Raw genomic sequence first — 19,755 nt, 5'->3', positions numbered from 1 at the left:
TCATCGTAGACTGGCAAAGCATGCTGCTCAGTTCGACTAACAGTTTTTGGAAGCAATATGCTCTTTTTTTTAAAAATAAATTTATTTATTTATTTATTTTTGACTGAGTTGCGTCTTTGTTGCTGCGCGCGGGCTTTCTCCCGTTGAGGGGAGCGGGGGCCACTCCTCGCTGTGGTGCGTGAGCCTCTCATTGTAGTGGCCTCTCCTGTTGTGGAGCACAGGCTCCAGGCGCGGGGGCCTCAGCAGTTGTGGCATGTGAGCTCAGTAGTTGTGGCTCACGGGCTCAGTAGTTGTGGCTCGCGGGCTCAGCAGTTGTGGCTCGCGGGCTCTAGAGCGCAGGCTCAGTGGTTATGGCCCACGGGCTTCATTGCTCCGTGGCATGTGGGATCTTCCCGGACCAGGGCTCAAACCCGTGTCCCCTGCATTGACAGGCAGCTTCTTAACTACTGAGCCACCAGGGAAGCCCTGAAGCAATATGCTCTCCATGGAGGAAGAGGTGCTCTGATTTCCACCTGGCACCCAGTTTCCTCATCTCCCTACAGACCAGGGACAGTCCATGAACTGGCCGCTGGTCTGCAGACCAGACTCAGCAACCCTGCTTCAGAGGGTCTGGTTCCAGCCTGTTCCAGCCGAACACCTATCCCCCAGGAAGAGGAGTCAGAGAGGCCTGAATGGAGCCCAGTGCCTCTTCTGGACCACACTCTAGATCCTGGGATTCTGGAATTCCCTGCACAAACAGACTCTGTGCCTGATTCTCACGTCTGGACAGGACCCTTCTTGGGGTCCCTCCTTCGAAAGACAAACCAGGCCATCTTCCCAAGTATGTCTGTCCCTGGACCAAAGGCTAGCTATTGAGGGGGGATAGGGATGGGGTCTGGACCAGCAGGTGGGAGTCTCCATGCCTCTCCAGAGCCCGAGGGGGAAAGAAGTGGGGGTGGGAGACAGTCATCCCTGGGCCACCACATCCTGGCACAGGACTCAGAATCCTCTCTTAAATCTGGCCTTCCCAGTTGTTCGGACGACATGTTAGACCAGGTCAAAGTATAAAATATTTTATTGAACGGTTTCTTAGTTTGACTTACAGCTGCTAAGTATTGAGGTACACAGCATGTGAGCCCCTATTTGTACTCCTGCAGATATTAGGGGGCAGGCCTAAATTCCCGACAGGGACGGAACCTCCAGATTTCGGCGGCCAGGGTCATTTCGGTTTATTACCAAGTTGGAACACATGATTCCAGAGAAAACATCCGTCCCTTCAAGTGGACCAATCAGATGGCCCCCAAGTTCCTCAGGGAAGAAATTACTGATGCTTGGACCCCTAAAGGGGAAGGCCATGGAAACAGTGGTTGGTAAGTGCATTTCACATTTTCTTAGTACTTTAGGTAAAGAACGGTTCATTTTGATTTGGTTCTTTTTACTAATTTCTTAAGGTTTTTCAGGAGTTTCTGATGATTAAAAACACACTGATGGGGACTTCCCTGGTGGCACAGTGGTTAAGAATCCACCTGCCAGTGCAGGGGACACGGGTTCGAGCCCTGGTCCGGGAAGATCCCACATGTCACGGAGCAACTAAGCCCATGTCCCACAACTACTGAGCCTGCGCTCTAGAGCCCGCGAGCCACAACTACTGAGCCCGCATGCCTAGAGCCTGTGCTCCCCAACAAGAGAAGCCACCACAGTGAGAAGCCTGCGCACCTCAACGAAGACACAACACAGCCATAAATAAATAAATTTATTAAAAAACACACTAATGGGAATCCTCCAGATGTTCTGAGCTCAGCCCCTCAAAATGAAGGGGTCACCCTTATCTCTTGATTCACAAAGAAAGGAGGAAAAGGAAGGGCTGGTTAGCTACTGAGGAGCAATCAACATCCCCGCAGATGCCTTAGCTCTGCCCAGAACACAGGTGATGGGTGAAATAAATCATCAAGATAATGAGGTGCAGGAAGGAAATTAAAGAAAAAGAGGAAAAAAGGAGAAAAGCAGAACCCAGCAAGAGCTGTTTGTTGCTACACAACAGAAAGAGCAGAAAATTTAAAGTGCATTATGTAATCTCTTGCGTGCTTGCAATAAACACAAAGACAAGACTGGGCCTTGCTCTGATACGGACTGCGGTCTGGACAAAAAAAAAAAAAAAAGGATGCCAACACTCTGAATGATCAGGCTAAGTTTTATATCCTTCATGCTGCAAAAGACTCAGGCCACATAGGCACAGTCCAAATCCGAGAGGGAACTGAGGTATTTTTTGAGGAAAAAAAATTCCTTTTCTAGTATTCAGAACACATTTGATGATTTTCCATGTCAATGGCCTTAGCACTAACGCTTTTATCGGAAAGTATCTCAGAAAAAAAAAAGGGATGTGATCTAAAAGTACGCAGCACACAAGACTCATTTCTAAAGCAAATTCTATGGGAAGTTTTCATAAATAATAACCACAGCAGGACTAGTCATACTAAAACACAATGAGAAAAAACCCAAAATTCCAAGAAGTTTTGGATTAGAGGTAGTTCTGGAATACAAGGGAACTCTCTGGCCTGACGACTCCCCAAATTCTTATCCCGAGTTTGTTATCTGAGGAGCTCAGAGATTCAGCTTTCAAGTGCTTTGTCCAGCTAATTCATTTTACTAATTAGTAATATGTTTTATAACAAAATATTTTTAAGTAAGGAAAGGAAAAGCTTGGAATAAATAGAGAGGAAAGACTGTTAGAACTGTTCTAAAACTGAGATGATTTCATGAATTCTTAGTTAAGGACAAATACCAACCTATTCCTCCTCTGAACACAGCACATGACTGGCTTCAGGAAATGTCTAAAAAATAAAACAATTTCTCTCAGACTTTAAAAGGGCTAATATTCATCTAGTCCAGAACCCAGGGAGGCTCTGAATGACCTTCATAACACTCCACACCCAATGGTGTCCAATTTAAATACCTAAGGTTGAGCTCAGGAACTCTCTCTTTCCTGGGGTAGCGTTCTGGTCAGCTCTTACTGTCAAATTAGTTTTCCTTATATTAAACCTAAATCTGTTTCCCTATGGTTTCTACGCATCAGGGAAAGATCAGATCCATCTTCTACAGGATGGCAACCCACCCACCAATAGTTGAAGGCGGTTATCATGCCCCCAGCTCTCTCTGTCCCCCTGAAACCCCCAAATCTCTCTTCCTTGGTTCTATCAACCACTATTCACAAGGCACGTTTGGGTCTATTTCTGCTTGATCCAATCAGTATTATCTTTAGACATTGGAATGCTGAGCTCAGTGGTATTTTCTTGAAACAATTTGAGCGTGACTCTAATAAAGTGTACTTCTGTTTCTTCTGCAGTTGAGAATCCCATAAGCTAGTTTTGGGGGCAAATCTCCGTGTCTAGTAAAAGTGAATTTAGAGTTCATTAAAGGCCCTACGTTATTATCATCATTTGAAATCTCCATGGAGTGATTTCAGTGGTTTGATTTTTCAGGATCTTGATTCAGGCACTAACCGGATTTGAAAATTCCTCATAAACAACTTTGATGATAATTGCATTCTATGACTCCGTCCTGGAAACAAACATCAAACTGCTAAGCAAGACGGGGCTGGGGGCAAGCCCAATGAATACGCCTCTTAACTGCTGCTTAGTGCAACCATCGCTCTCTGTCTTGGCCAAAGGTGCTTATTAAATGTTTTGCTGAGGTCCCAACATGTATTTACTGCATTTTCGTGGCCAACCAGCCTCACAAAATTGCCAAAGAAAACATCAGCACGGTCCAGTGCAATGTTTTTCTTGGTGATCCCAGAGGGTCCCAGTGATTCCTATTTCATCTTGTGATAAGACAAAAAACTTTTAACAATAAAAATATAGTTTCCTCCAGCACTGACTCGACATCCTCCGCCTGTCATTTTCAGAATTCACTCTCTTGCCCTCTTTGAAAGTGCTGAATGATATCACCAACTTCAATCTCCCAGCCCGTCACCCACTTTTTTGTAGCTGCTCAAAAATTTCTCATATTGGTTCCTGGTTCCATTTGTAATGAACTTCAGTCCCCTGGCATCGGATAAACCTCTCTGCTTGAGAGATTTGGTCACTCGGCTGGCTTCTGATCCCCTTTGTCAATCATGATCTCCATCCCTTTTCAGTTGGACAGACACTCTTCTTCTTTTTCCTGCTGTCCCCCCGTTTTGGATGGGAAGCCCCAGAGGACAGGCCTCGTGTGAATCGCTGATGTACCCTTAGTTCCCAGTCCCAAGTGCGTGTTCATTCAAATGAACACAAAGGCAAGAGCAAACTAGAAAATGAGCTGTTTGGCTTTCACAGCCCTGTGTCACCTCTAAACCATGAGTTCCAAGGAATACGCCTCCCCTTCCCCAGATTCCACAGCAGCCCTTTTGAGGCCCTCAACCTGCCCACCAGCCACTGGATTGGAGGCGGGTCAGATACGTCTATGCCACACCTCTTTCTTGTCTCCACGTATGCACTTTCTTTCTAGCTTCTGTATGGATGACTTAAAGTCTAACTTTATCAAAGAATTCCACTGGGATCTATATTTTGCACACTTGGTGCCTGCTTTCTTCGAGAAGCTGCGGTTACTCCGTCAGAAGGGCTTTCTTGGGTGACCCCCAACTCTCTCGCATTCGCTTCCCCTCCAGGGCCTCGTGCTCTCTATTCAGGCCCATCAGGAAGCTTGGCTGTCCAGTCTGGGTAGCACCTCTGTAGCTGGTACTGGGCCTTGGTACCAAGGGACTGTCCTGCTGGCTGTTTCCACCCTGGAGAAGTCCCATCCTTGCCTCCATCCATGTGAAGGGCTACAGCTTAAAGCCAAACTAGGAAACAACAGCAGAAGTGCGGGGTGGGAGTGCTGACTGACAGCTTGGGGTTTCAAGTTCCAAAAGTTCTGCCTTCTTGCAGTGTTGTTTCCAGTCCTAAGTTTAATATAATCAATCACACATATTCTCTCTCAAGCAAAAGACAAATGCATGAGTTTTATCTTGAGTCAAGATGATCAGCCCTAGATGGGCATCTGACTTTCACCTCTGTTTGGATTAAAGGGGTCTGATGTTTGTGATGAAGAGTTATATTTACTTTCAGTGGTTTCCAACTTGCAGTAAATGTGTGTGTGTGCTGGAGGCAGCTTTCCCCTGCAAGAGGAAAATGGAGAGAGAGAGAGACAGACAGACAGAGGCAGGCGGTGTGTTGGGGGCAGGGGTGAGGTGAGTGAAGTGGGGGATGGTAGAATGCGTAAATTTAATAGCTTAGGAAGTCTAAAGGCCAGGCCTTCATTATATGTGCCAAGCAACCATTTAAAACAAGAGAATTCGTCTTTGAGTGAACAAATTAATTGGTACCAAAGCCACTCACTAACCAGTTTAGTGGCCTTAGATAACGTCCTGACCCTTTCTAGACTTCACTGTACTTGGTTTAAAAAAAGGCAGGTAGTGGGTTAGGTCGTTTTTAAGACTCTACATTTAGAAGTGATCATAAAATTAATATCCACAAAAAACAAATCAAGTTAATATCCAGCTATGAACCCGCAAACAAGCTACTGTGAAAGGACTATGGTCATTCCTCCCGAACAGAACTGCATCTGAATCGCCCTTTAAATATAAAATTTGGCCAACCTGTCAGTCTATTTTGTTTGGCCAAGCCCACATGACCTAATGCTCTGAATATTTAGTCTATGCATTTGTCCAAAACAGTCCCACCCCTTTGGGGGGAAAAGTGGTGACAGTAGATGTATGGTCCTCTTTGCCGAGTGACGCCCACGTGCCCACAGAGGGTAGAGCCACCAGTCGCTTTGGAGAGAAGCACCCAGACAGCCAGCTTGAGCCTGCAGCCCAGCGAGGGTAGGCAGAGCCCAGGCAAGGTGGGGAGGTGGTGGTGGGGACACAATAATGAGTACATCCAAGGGGCTAATGAGGTTAGCGGTAAGACCCCCTGAGAAGGCAGAGCTTGTGCAAGACAGCTTAAAACCTGCTGTAGGTTTGGCAGCATCTCAAATAAATTAAACATAGAAATACCATATGAGCCAGCAGTCTCACTCGCAGAAACACACCTGAAAGATTGGAAAATAAATGTTGAAATGAAAAACGAATGCTCGTAAGAACACAGTAGTCACCAGGTGGAAAACGTCCAAATTGTTTCCACAGATAAAAGGATGATAAACAAAATGTAATACAGTCAGACAATGGAACATGGTTCGGCCATAAAAAGGGATGAAGCACTAACACATGCTACAACGTGGATGAACCCTGAAAACACTGGTAAGTGGTAAAACGAAGACACAAAAGATCATATATTATACGATTTCATTCCTACAAAATGTTCAGAATAAGCAAATAATCCAGAAACGGAAAGTAGATTTGTGGTTTCCAGGGGCTGTGGAGGAAGAAGAAAGAGCAGTGATTGCTTTATGGGTATAGTTCCCTTTGGCAGTGAGGAAAATGTTCTGGACCTAGGTAGTGGCGATGGCGGCACACAATTGTGAATGTGCTACATGGCGCTGAACGGCACACTTCAAAATGGTCAAAATCAGTACACCCACTCTCACCACTTCTATTCAATATGGTACTGGAAGCCCCAGAGAAATCAGGCAAGAAAAAGAGATACAAGGCATCAAAATTGGAAGGAATGAAGGAAAACTGTCTCTGTTGACAGATGACATGATTTTATGTATAGAAAACCCAAAGAGTCCACCCAAAAAACTGTTAGAACTAATAAACAACTTTAGCAAAGTTTCAGGATACAAAATCAACATACAAACATCAGTTGTGTTTTAACACACTAACCATGAACCACCTGAAAGAGAAATTTAAAAAGCAATCCCATTTACAATAGCTTCAAAAACAATAAAATAGCTAGGAGTAAATTTAAAAGAGGTTAAAGGAAGAAGTTAAAGATCTGTACACAGAAAACTGTAAGATACTGATGAAATAAGTTAAACAAGACACAAATAAATGGAAAGAGTCTGTTCTTGGATTGGAAGAATTACTATTGCTAAAATACCCATAGTACCCGAAGTGATCTACAGATTCAAGGCAATCCCTATCAAAATTCCAATGGCATGTTCCACAGAAATAGAAAAAAAAAACCAACTTGAAATGGATTAAAGACCCCAAACTGTAAAGCTCCTTGAAGTAAACAGAAAGAAAAACCTCCTTAACATTGGTCTTGGGAATGATTTTTTGGATATAACACCAATAACACAGACAACAAAAGCAAAAATAAACAAGTGGGAGCATATCAAACTAAAAGCTCTGCACAGCAAAGGAAACAAAATGAAAACACAACCTACATAATGGGAGAAAAAAAACTGCAAACCGCATATCTGTTAAGGGATTAATATCCAAAAAAAGAAGTCATCCAACTTGATAGCAAAAAAAAAAAAAAAAAAAAACCCCAAACCCCAAATAATCCAATTTAAAAGGATCTGATTAGACATTTTTCCAAAGAAGACATACGAATGGCCAACAGGTACGTTAAGAGGTGTTCAGCATCACTAATCATCGGGAAATGCAAATCAAAACCACAGTGAGATATACTCTCACACCTGTTAGAATAGCTATTATCAAAAAGGCAAGAGGTAACAAATGTTGGTGAGGAAATGGAGAAAAAGGAAACTCTGTGCACTATTGGTGGGAATATAAATTGGTACAGCCATCATGGAAAACGGTAAGGAGCTTCCTCAAAAAACGAATATTACTCAGCCATTAAAAAAAGAAAACCCTGCCATTTGAGACAACATGGATGAACCTGGAGGGCATTATGCTAAGTGAAATAAATCAGATAGAGAAAGACAAATACTGTATGGTGTCACTTATATGTGGAATCTAAAAAAATAAAAAATAAAGTGAAACTCATAGAAACAGTATTAGTCATGGTTGCCAGGGTCTGGGGGAGGGTGGGGGAAATGAATAGATGCTGGTCAAAGGGTACAAACTTTCATTTATAAGATGAGTAAGTCGAGGATCTATATACAGCATGGTGACTATAGTTAGGAATACCCTATTGTATACTTGAAACTTGCTGAGACAGTAGACCTTAAGTGTTTTCATCACAGCACAATAAAATGTAACTCTGTGAGGTGATAGATGTGTTAATTAACTTGACTGTGTTCATCATTTCACGTCGCATATGTATATCAAGTTATCATGTTGTACACTTTAAACATATACAATTTTATATTTCAATTATACTCAGGAAAACTAGAAAAAAGTATTCCTGGTAAGTGTTATGCTACGTGTATTTTAACACAATTAAAAAAGAGAGTTAAACAAACAAACAGACAAAAACCCTGCTGCTGCCCAGTGGATGAACTGGCCAGGCCCCCGACCAGAATGGTCCTTCCATCCTCCGGCCCACTCTGGCCGGTCTGCGCATGCCCGTGCTTTCCTGCCTCCGAGCAGAAAGGCTAGTCCTAATGAGCTCAAGTGTCAGCGCGATATAAATTACAGCAAGGGAAAAAAAGAAACAACTTGATGCATGGCTGAGGATCTAAAAGAGGAATGTCCACCATTGTTTGTGATTATGGATCACATCACAATCTAATAGCAATTTTTATTTAATCAATAATTTCCATGCTGAACAGACAGCCCTGTTACAGAGAATCGACAAGCAGGTACTGATAGCGACAAGCCTCGTTATTAATCTTTCCTCTGTCAGCTTATCAGCCAAACTACTGTAAAAGGCACCACCAAGATGAATTTTAGAAGCCACTTCTCTCCTTTTGCCTCCCTCCCCGCTTTTCTTTTTCCCTCTTCCGTAACATATCCTGTAATGGAGACTACATTTATTTGAGTCACCTGAGGCTTGAACGGCATAAAAGGCAGTTCATATTAAGCAATTTCACAAATCGGGAGAACCTAGACCATAGCTCAGGGTTAGCCATTATAGGCTAATAAATCATACTTTCTCTTTGAGTTGTCAATCGCCGAAAAGCTTTGTACAAACGTACATCTGTAATTCAGTAAAGGCTTTTCATCTTGAACTAAGATGCTCTGGACTGATAACAAGAATAATCCCTTCTTGATCAAGAAAAAAAAAAAATCTGCATTTTAGCAATTAAAGCGCCTGCCAGAAGCCAAATGACTCAGTACTGAAACTCCAGCAAAGTTATCTCTGCTGAACACAAGGAGAATACAAGGAGGGCTGTGTTTTCTTTGCAGTCTGTTTGACTGCTTTATCTGGCCGGTAGGAACTGCACCATGTCTGGCCAAGTGGTCCAGGAGAGGGAAGGGTGAACACTTTCACTACCGCCAGGGAAGGATGCTGGGGAAGACCTGCTCTTCCTGAGCCAGGGTTCTCCTGCTCATCCTGGAGAGAAAGCTTGGCTCCTTGGGACACATCACGCTTGCTGAAGGTAACACCCAAGAAACCGAGGTCCCTCAAGGTGAAACGGAGGGAGCAGGTGAGACAGGGCTGGACCAGGTGTGTAAAGAGGTCTCCCACCCCCAAATCCTTTGAAGCTGACAGAAGAGGGCTGGCACAGTTTCCTTTTCCTGACTTGAAAGACATTTTCAGAACTTGAGATCGTGTACCCATAACCAGAAAATAGGCACAGAGAAAAACAAAACAACAAAGAAAGAAAACTGATACTAGTAGCAATAAAACCATCACTACCCGGGTGCTAAAATCTTGACTAACACCATAGGAGGCATCTTCCAAAAATCATCAGAGATCACTGGTCAACAACCCTGGTCAATCTACTTCTAAGAGAGACAACAAGATTTGAGGAGCTTTAAGTAATGAACCTACCTGGTCCACTCACATAAGAGACAGGAGTTGCATGGGCAAAACCACCTCCCAGGTGCCCAGTCAGCAACCGGAAACTTCAAACTGATCTCTGAACAACGTCTACAATGCCCACATTAGCTACGAAAACCATAATTGTGAAACATCTCCGAACTCTACTCCCAGGTTGAAAAAAAATAAGTTAAAATAATTCCCACTTCTGAGTCTTACTTCCAGCCCTGCCCTACTCGTACCCCTGCCCTCTTCAAATACAGCTGTGCAAAGCTCAGCCCTCCTCTTTCTAGAGCTCATGCGGGCTCAAACTTTCTCATCAGAAACATTGATTCTCCTCACTCCATCTGGAAGATAAGTCAGACTGCTAATCTAGCAGTCAGGTCACCCATGAAATGGTGCTTCTCTGCTCCATAACCTTACTTCCCACTACCCTCTGCCTTCCAGACACACTTGGTTCTAACATAACTGCATTACTTACCACTTTTCAGTCCAAAGGCACAGAATGAATCCTTTTGTAATTATATTTCTGACCCCAAGAAGTGTCAAAAACCCCAGCCTTATATAACCGACTCAGAGATAAAATTCTCCCATATTTTCTGCAACCATTAACCTCTTCCTACTGTCTTTTCCACATGGAAGCTCCAGCTCCTCCCTGCAATGGTCTTTCCCTATTTAAATCCACTTTCCTTTTCAAGACCATGTTCAAATCTGATCTCCACAAGACCTTTCTCTCAGTCCTTCTTCTGCACCTTCACTTTACTTGTCTTCCCACTGCTCTGCCTGTACATCTATCATCTTCCTAATAGCCTGCTCTATTTCTTCCTGAACATCCTGCCCTGTATGTTCTCCTTACTCAAAGGGATAAACATAAAAAGGTGTATCAACCCCAACCCGAAGTCCATAGGTCTGATGTGCATGAGGCTTTTTTCTTCTCGATACTATGCCTGCAATTTGTATAGCAGCCACTAGGTGGTGATGATGATGATGTACTGTAACAGGTAAGATCAACAGCCTACAGAGGTGAGAGGGCACAACTGAATTACCAACATACTTAAAAACTTTTTTATTCTGGTGAAAAGTCTCCTTAATCTCTCCATTAGGTAGATTTATTAATGCTACTTCTCATGGATTCTATCCTTCCTTATATTTGAATAATGCTTCAGAGTTTACAAAGCACTTCCATTACATGATCTCATTCTATCCTTACAAACAAAAAACAAATCAAAAAAACTTGTGAGGAAAATCAGATAGATATTATCTCCATTTTTGATGAGAAACTAATGATTGAAGTTGTAGGGTGACTTACTCAACGTCAGAAGCAACTTTTGGCAGATGTAGGGATAAAAGATAGATCTCCAACACACCATCCAATATTCTCTCCACACCCTCACTCACTGATGCTAGTTTTACTGTCAACTGGGGGGCTGGGGATGGCTTAAGTTTAAGGCCTTGGCCTATACATAGTCTTTTGAGAATATGCCACTTACAATTCTCTTCTCTAGCCAACACTAATCATTCTAGAAACGAAAAAAAAAAATCCATCTATGGCAGTATTTAGCTAATCTTAGAAAAGCCTAAATGTCTCTGAATCTTCAAAAAGTCCTTGCACTAGAAAATTGCTTTCTGTTCTTTGAGCTCTGTTTTATGTCAAAGCAGGAGCCTGATCTCCAACCCTGCTTGCCATGGTCTCAGAAGCTGAAGTCTGAGTGACTTCCCTCGGTCTGCAAAAAAAAGAGAAACAGTGATGGAATTTCTCCACCAAGACAAAGGGCTTGGCTGGTTATGGGACTTCCTGAGAACTACTGTGTGTGCCTAACCTTAGCAAATGTGGTTTTAAAATTAAGTTCTGCCAATTAATGCACACCACACACACACACACACACACACACACACACACACACCACGTACATGCACACACATAATATCTATAAATGTAATACAGAATGTGTATATATATATATTTTTTATAAATATATATATAATACATATAGTCTTTTGCTGGAGACTGTTTAATGAGGTTATCTTTTCTTTTTAATCCGAACATTCTAAAGTACATTTGAGCAGGAGAAAATTTATCTTTAATCACAAATATACTTTTAAAATTTTTGTTGCTTTTTTCTTCCCACATTGCAAGAGGAAAGATTAGAGCAGAACTGGGGGTAATTCTCCCTTCCCAGGGGACATTTGGCAATGTCTGGAGACATTTTTGGTTGTCACAATGGAGAAGGGGCGCTCCCAGAATCCAGTGGCCAGAGGTCAGCAATGCTGCTAACAGTCCTACAAGGAAGAGGAGAGTCCCCACACCAAAGAACCCCCTGCCCCCGTGTGCCCAGGTTGGGGAGCCTCGTTTTAGGGCAACCACTAAGGAGAACTTTCAGAAGGATGTCAGCACAATTGAACTCATAACAGGATGAGGCGCTGAATCTCAACACAGCACAAGCAAGTCCAGTGAGGGATCTGGAGTACAAGGAAGGGACCCAGGGACTTCTCCAGCCCTTCTCTCCTAGGTTTCATGAACTGGGGGCCCGGTCAGCATCTTTATGCAGTTATTCACTACATGGTGACATGCCAACGCAAACACTGCCCGAATACCAGCCTAAACCATGTTTTCACGGGCAACACACATGCACTTAGCAGCCGGTAAATACCTTTACACTTTTTACTTTTATATGGAGAAGCACTAACACTTTACTGAGCATAACTTTTAAGCTAATTCCCCCAACTGTTTTATGAAGTAAATACTATTATTATTCTTGTTTCAAGAGAAAGAATGTAACATGCCTAGTGTGGAAAGCAGGTTTTGAACCCAGGTCTGTCAGCTTTGAAACGCAGTGCATTGTACTATAGCAGGAGAACAGTGGTCAGCCAAAGTTTTCTTTCAGATAAGGTGCTATTTCTTCTTACAAAATCATCACCATCATCCTCATTGTCACCATCCTCATCCTCATTGCCATCACCATCATTATCACCATCACCACCATCGTCATCACCATCACCATCATCACCATCACCATCACCATCACCATCACCATCACCATCACCATCACCATCACCATCACCATCGTCATCATATCTCAAAAGCTGACCTGCATATTTGGTCTGCTTTGCTTTGACCTTAACCATATTTCCCACGTTTCCCAGAAGGCTTTCTGGGTACCCCTCATACCCTTCTTCCTCTTCTGAGCCCCTAAGATCACAACTACACTCTATGGCTTCATGAGGTCCAATTTACATTGTTCACTATGCTTTTATGTTTCCGTGTCTCCCCCTCCCAATGAGAAGGACCACTCCAGGAGGCTCTGGTCTAAGTCGCGCTAGCAGGTGCCCACCGCAAAGCTGGGGCAGTGGGTAGTATGAAGGCTGCACCCAGGCCCTCTTCTAGTGAGTTGCTGTTTGTCAGCTCATACTTTTGCTGACAAACAAGAGGATACGTGGTATCAGCAAGATCTGCTATTGGCAAGTAAACTTTAGTGAGGCAGGCAGCCCAGCCCAAAGTGACACCATCTTCTCTTGTATAAATTGCGTCCATACAGAATATTCCAGGGAACTAATTATTAGCAGAATCCAGAATCTCACCTAGAGTATCATTCAGAACCAATCAAAAAGCTTTTGATAGAAAAATCCTCCCCAAAAGGCAGTAAACAGTTATTCGGATGAAGGTTTTGATGAAATATTTCATGGGGTCTAAAACGGATGAACAAATTTAAGAAAGTAACTAAGATATGATTCGATACCCATTATATCTTATTTAAAATATTGATTTGTTGTTCTTCATTCACGGGTTCAGGAGCATTAGTAAAGAGAGAATTTTAATAATTCAATCATTGCTCAAGTAATTAACATACCACCCCCTAGAAAAATTAACCACAATTGTTCTGGAGTGCACTTAATCTACAGAGTTGGAGGACTTCGGAAAACATATAGTGAGTACCTGTCTGCTGCGAAACCTCGTCCATGGCAGGCTTTGCATCATCCTTACCCCCCTGCCTCTGCAGCTGAAAGTGGGGAAGAGCGCAGCTCAGCACCCCAAGTGACTGCCGGCCAGTAGGTTTGTACCTGAAATGAAAGCTGCCTGCCATTCTTAGCCTAAGGACGATCCACTTTGAATCCTTCCCTTGCTTTTACTAAAACCAAGGCTGGAAGAGGTGAAATGTCTCGGCCAAGTCCCATCCATTAGAACCACACTGGGGGAAGAGAACGGGATCTCCAGCTTCGGTCAAATGCACACCTCAGTTCAGCAACAATGAATATGAAATAAGCCTTAGAGCTAATACACAGAGGCCACAAAACCCAACAGCGCCACTGCCCACCCCTCCCCCACTCCGCCCTGCAAAACACAAATACATAAAACAGAGAGACGAGTCACCTCTTTGAGACCCTCTGTCTGTTTCTCATTAGGCCTCCTGCATGAGATCTCTGTTTGGCCTTGGACGTGGGGGACGGCACTTATTTTCACGGCTGTTTCACAGTATGATAAGTGAGAAAATAACGTTCTAAAGGGTCAAATGGTTCCAGGGAGGTCATCCCAAGGGTCAGGGCAGAGATGGCGCTGCCACTCAGAATTCCGCTGGTGCCGGGAGGCTCTCACTGGTGGACCACACAGCCCTCCATGCCCCCCACTCAGTCTAATCTCCCGAGTGTCTTTATGGGAACAATTTCTGCAGGTGCAATTTAGCCAGTAACTTGAAAAAGAACGTGACCCCTGGGGCACGATTGTCAAAGGATGGCTTTGAAGTTGGTGGTTCTTCGTCTACATTTTTCCATGCAGTTATTTCCAAATAATTAGAGTCACTAAATTAACTAGCATTGATGTAGGGAAAATGAGATCAAAATCTTCACTCATTCATTTTAGGTTTTATGTGCACACAAATCTATTTCTGCCTCTTATCGGAGGCCCCAATCACATCTTAAACTCCATCTTCTCTTAGGGAAAGATACACAATGCAACTTTAGCAAAGGGATCAAAATTAGCTGGAAAACATTTAAAATGCAAATTTGGGAACACGGTATTAATATGAAAATAATGTCTTCACCACATCCTAACACTCTCCCGTATTTCTACGGACGCATCAGTTCTTTGCAGATTAGGTGTGCTTCCTTTGTATCTAAATCTCTACGATATTAAGAAGAAAGCCTTTCACTTTCATGCTGCCGATGTATAGAATGTGTGTTCAAATGGCAGCAAAGGTGATTATAACTGTGTTCTTCTGATAAAGGAAACTTCAGCACGCTTTTAGAGATCAAAATCTGCAGCATATGAAAGCATTTAAAATCCAAGGAGGTGGCCAATCATTGTACAAAAGGGTGAATTTTTGACACCACGTTTAAAAGATACAAATGAAGGAGTACAGCGACGTACATGCCACCCAGTTGAAGCTGGGGACTCACATAAACACCTCTCGTGTTCTCTGCTGTTCGGCCCTACAGGCAGGAGACAAGAGCCCGCACAGTGTAACTGCCCAGGCCCTCCCTGCAGATAAGGTTATCCTGCTGGGATCAGGATGGGGAATAAAACTGGTAAAAGAAACAATTTGACCTTTTAAAGACCTTTGGAAAGAATATTATATGTGTTATTCCTTAAACGGGAAAAAAGGGTTGGGTTGGTGTAATAGAAGTTAAGCGAATTACAGTGACAGAGCAAACAGGTGGGCATTAGCTATGGTGATTGTACTATTTTTACTCTTTCGGATACCAGCAGTTATGTTTTCAAGCATAACTAGACGCCTGGCAGTGGTGACGCACACCGAGGTACATGTTCCTCTTTCTTCACATGTATTCCTTTCTCCTCTTCTTAAAAAGCCTCTCAGAACATCAGTGGTACACACAACGCCATTCAGAAGCAAAGAACCTGAGACTAACTTGGGCTGCAGGCAACGCATGCTGGATATTTTTCAAGCATCCAAGGGCCAGAGCTGGAACTGTCTTCCGGGACAGAATGAATGCAAGAGGGAAATGGGTCTCAGGAAGGTTGGGAAACCTTTCTCATCTCTGTGAGAAGCAAGGCCAGCAGACAGAATTTGAGTTGTTTTCCATAGTAAAAAAAGCTAAACCAACAAAACAAAACAAAAACAGAAACCACACTGGGCGAACCGATATTCTACGACTTTCAGAATCAGATATAAGAGTCGTGCGTTTGGGAATAGATAATGCACGACAGCAAAAAAAGAGGATCTAATTCATTTGGGATTGAAGGGGAAGTGTGGACTTTTCAAATTATTTTGAGATGTTAGACTATGCGCTTTCCAGCTATCAAGGGAAGAGAAATGGCTGGCATCTTGACAAATCAATAATAAATTCCGTCTTAATCGAAAGCACTTTAATTAATTTTTGTACTCTATATCCTTCTTACTCTCTTATTTTAACTGCTACTAAGAAGGGGACAAAGTACAACAAAAAACCAGCTAACAAAAATATACATCTGTCTCCTTAGCTTCTGGGCATAGAAGTAAATTTATGACACATTTAATACTAGCTGGAGAGTCATGAAGCCCAATTATAATTATCTTGCTGGGAAGAGGAATTAATTAAACATCCCAGTGAGAAAGACTCCACAGCAAACCTGGAATCAACACACTACGGGAGAAGGACAGGGGCTTGAAATAGAGGAGACGAGAAGGCAAAGGAAACATTTAGCCCATCTGTTCGGACAGTAATGGGATGGGGTCATCTTTTCAAGAGAACACGGAGTGCATTACGCTGAAAATGAGACTACCTGGCAGGTAAAGTCGGCCGAGTCCCTAATTCTCCTCTTCAACTCTGATTTGCTAATGCGAAACACATGTCTCCCTTCTGCACCAAGTTCAAATGACTCTGGAATTCCAACCGTGCAGCTCAGCGACTGAACCAGAACAAGGGGAGAACTTGTCAGGATTTAAGAGCTTTCAGCAAAGCCCTTCAATTGCAGCCAGCACCCTATTCCACGGGAGGATATCAATTATAGATAGTGACTTGCTTTCGCAGGCAGTCGGGACTGTCAGACACTAGATAGACAACCATGAAGAATCATGAATCTTTCTATTAACTGTAAGAGGGGGAAAAAGAATGGGTCATGGCTATAAATAAGGCAGAGCATCAGAATGGTTTAACACCTTGCCTCTTGGTTGTCTGCAGCATGAAAATTCAACTAATTCACAAAATGTCCTCTCTCCAAGGAGAGTCATAGCAATGCACATAGTTCATGCTTCCTCTGTCCTTAAAAAACTGGTTTTTGCCACTGGTCTTTTTTCCATCTGCCACCCAAGTAATTAGGTGGATTTCAACTAGCTATTCATTCGGTCTACAAAAAATAATATACCAGGGGCCACCGCTGAAGCCACCAGATTCACCGTGAGTAGGAAGGCACTTATATGTCTGTCACGTGAAGTAAAATCAATTTACACGTACAAATTTGGAATTTCTACACGTCAGATGATGAGTGAAAAGGCAGAGAATAAGCGATATAAACCAGCATCTTTATTTATGTTATTGTAAGTTAAAATTTTTAATTCACTTAAGTTTCCTTAAGTCATATAATTTATCTCAGACTAAAATTAATATCGTAAAGATAATACATTGGATTTTCTCCTAAGCCTGACACGAATTTCTTCTTGCCAATTTGGAATTAAAAAATTCCGGTGTCTATGTAATTCATTTCCTAGTTTTTATAAGAAAGCAGACAACATGGTGGCCATTTAGTTGACAGGTTAAGCAGCCTTGCCTTAAAACTACTCAGATCTCTCTATTAAAGCATCATCCCTACCTAAAACCTTTTGCCACTGAGATTAAATACAAATACTGCAATAACCACTGTCTTTTAAAAGCTTTCATGTGACATAGAAGGCAGGGAAAATGGGAAGGTATAACCACAACCCCCCAACATGTTATCTCAAGACTGCCCTCTGATGAGGAACACAATTTCTTTTAAATGTAGACTTGGAATTTCCTTCCTCATTTGCTAACAGCTGAACAACAATCACAGCGCTCCTTGGAAACTGCAATGACTTATCCACAGAAAAGGCACCATGAGACCGTGTCCTCTCTCAGAAGGATGTTTTAAAAGGCAAGCAGCACTGCCTAGCAGCATCTCGTTTATGACGGCAGGTTTTGTACCACCAGTTCTTCTCATGTACGATGTTCACTCACTCTATCACTGAGGGTATTCTTGGCATTCTTTCTTCTTTGGGTTTATTTCCCCACATTAAAAGAAGAATTCCAAGCTTCTTTTTTTTTTTTTTTTTCCCTTTAGTGTTACAATGTCTGTGGTTTCCATTAAAACAATCAGCAAGAATAAAAGGCTGTTAAGTCAGGCTTGGCTTAAAAATAACACTTGCATCAAATTAAAGAGAAGGAATCAAATTAAGTTCATGGAAAAATCTGGAAATATACCTTAATTAAAAACATTTGACTTTCTGGTTTCTTGCTGGGCAGAGAAATCTAGAATTCTCTCTATACTATTACAAGGAGACATGATCAAAAAAGAAATGGGGGGGGAACCCTGAGGTCATGGTAAGCCCTCAAAACATTCTGTATATGATGGATCTGAAAACCTGGCAAACCATATATTTGACACTATAATGTAACTGCAGCATGTGGTACATATTAGAGGATAAGAACAAATAGGAATTGTATAATCTTAGTGTTTAAACGGAGGAGGGTTATCAAGCGATACAGATCATCTAAAAATAAAAAGTGACTGTAAAAGTAAAGAGAATGGAATGGGGGTGTGTATGGTGTGTGTAGGTGATGGGGCGGGGGGGTCATGAGGAAGTTACTGTCAGATTTGCTGTCATATTGAAAGCTTATGAAAGGGCTACACACAGCAAACCATCCCAATGCCTTAATGCAACCCTGTGCTTTGACATCGTGTCACCCTTGATGATGCGAATGCCCTTCCATCTCAACTGCCCCTGGCCCCATGTGCCAGGGAGAGTCTACTGGCCTGAGAAAGTGCCAGACAAAGACGAAGCACGGGCCAAGGAAACGGGGCTCATGAGGTTATGTAGACGGGGGTACCCTGCACTATTTGAAATAACTGGCAAGGGAGTACGGGAAAGACTTCTGAAGCTGGTGTGGGAAGGCGAGCTGAGGTTCTCAGTCGGACCACATTGCAGTTTTCAAAAATATACATCATTAGACACATTTTAAAATAGATATTGCTTTTTCCACGGAACTGTGAGGCCCGCAAGGATTGGCTTCAAGTCAAGAAACTGTGCTAACGGCTTATCGCAAACCATTACCCACTTCTCATAGCAAGTACCAACTGACGCCTCAAATCATGGGAGGCTCCTTAGCTGGTGAGGGTCGGGGAGGGGAAGGGAGGAGGGAGAAAAAGGACTTCCCCCACCTCTATGATGTTTTCGATTGCTACTGGGTCTTGGTTAAAATCAAACTTGGTTAAAAGGTTAATAATAATTCATGTCCAGCTTACTATTACTCAATAACCATCAAAGTCGCTAACTCAAAACAGTGTTTTCTCGCTTATGGGATCAGAGTCATTACACTCTCTCTTGAAGACGTTATTGAATTTTACACTCAGCTTTAGCTGACTGAACAGGTCAAGCACAGTGGCTCAGAGTTCTCTTTATTCTCAGAAAGTCATCAAGCCCCCTCCAGTTTGCTAGGCTGCTAGCTGAGAAACTTGACTCAGCATGGGGTCAGGGGAACTGACCCCGCAGGAAAGGTCACATAGCTGTAAAGCCCCCTTCCCGGCCCCCTTCACTCACATGCACCAGCTGCTCCTGGGTGTCAAACTCCCGAGAACAGCCCTCCCAGTGGCAGTTTGTCTCATAGATGACTTCAGGCTCCTGTTTGCTTTCTTCTTTGTCCCCTTCCTCCTTCACCAGGGTTGTCCCTTCAGGCTGTTCCTGAAAGGCAGGCGTGGGGAAGGGAGGAGAAAGAGACACAAAATCAGACACGATGGGACGGCAGACAGAAGAGAAAGGGAACTCTGCTCACTATTCTGTAACAACCTAAAGGGGAAAATGCGCAACCACTTTGCTGGACACCTGAAGCTATCACAACATTGTTCATCAACTCTACTCCAATATAAAATAAAAAGTCA

At 42.9% G+C, this 19,755-nt stretch overlaps 1 protein-coding gene across 1 annotated transcript in view; it reads right to left on the bottom strand.

Moving 5' to 3' along the window:
- Positions 1–19,755, bottom strand: part of GLI3 (GLI family zinc finger 3) — a gene marked incomplete at its 3' end in the record, with an annotated part of 271,120 nt that overhangs the window by 43,033 nt on the left and 208,332 nt on the right. The window contains exon 10 of the mRNA XM_082845989.1: positions 19,418–19,558. Coding sequence (XP_082702115.1) covers positions 19,418–19,558 — 141 coding nt within the window. The remainder of the gene's footprint in view (positions 1–19,417; positions 19,559–19,755) is intronic.

The sequence above is a fragment of the Leucopleurus acutus genome (assembly GCF_964270905.1).
Source record: "Leucopleurus acutus genome assembly, chromosome: 9".
Taxonomy (NCBI): domain Eukaryota; kingdom Metazoa; phylum Chordata; class Mammalia; order Artiodactyla; family Delphinidae; genus Leucopleurus; species Leucopleurus acutus.
Note: the sequence above shows the minus strand (reverse complement) of the source record. Positions and strands in the feature narration are given on the sequence as shown.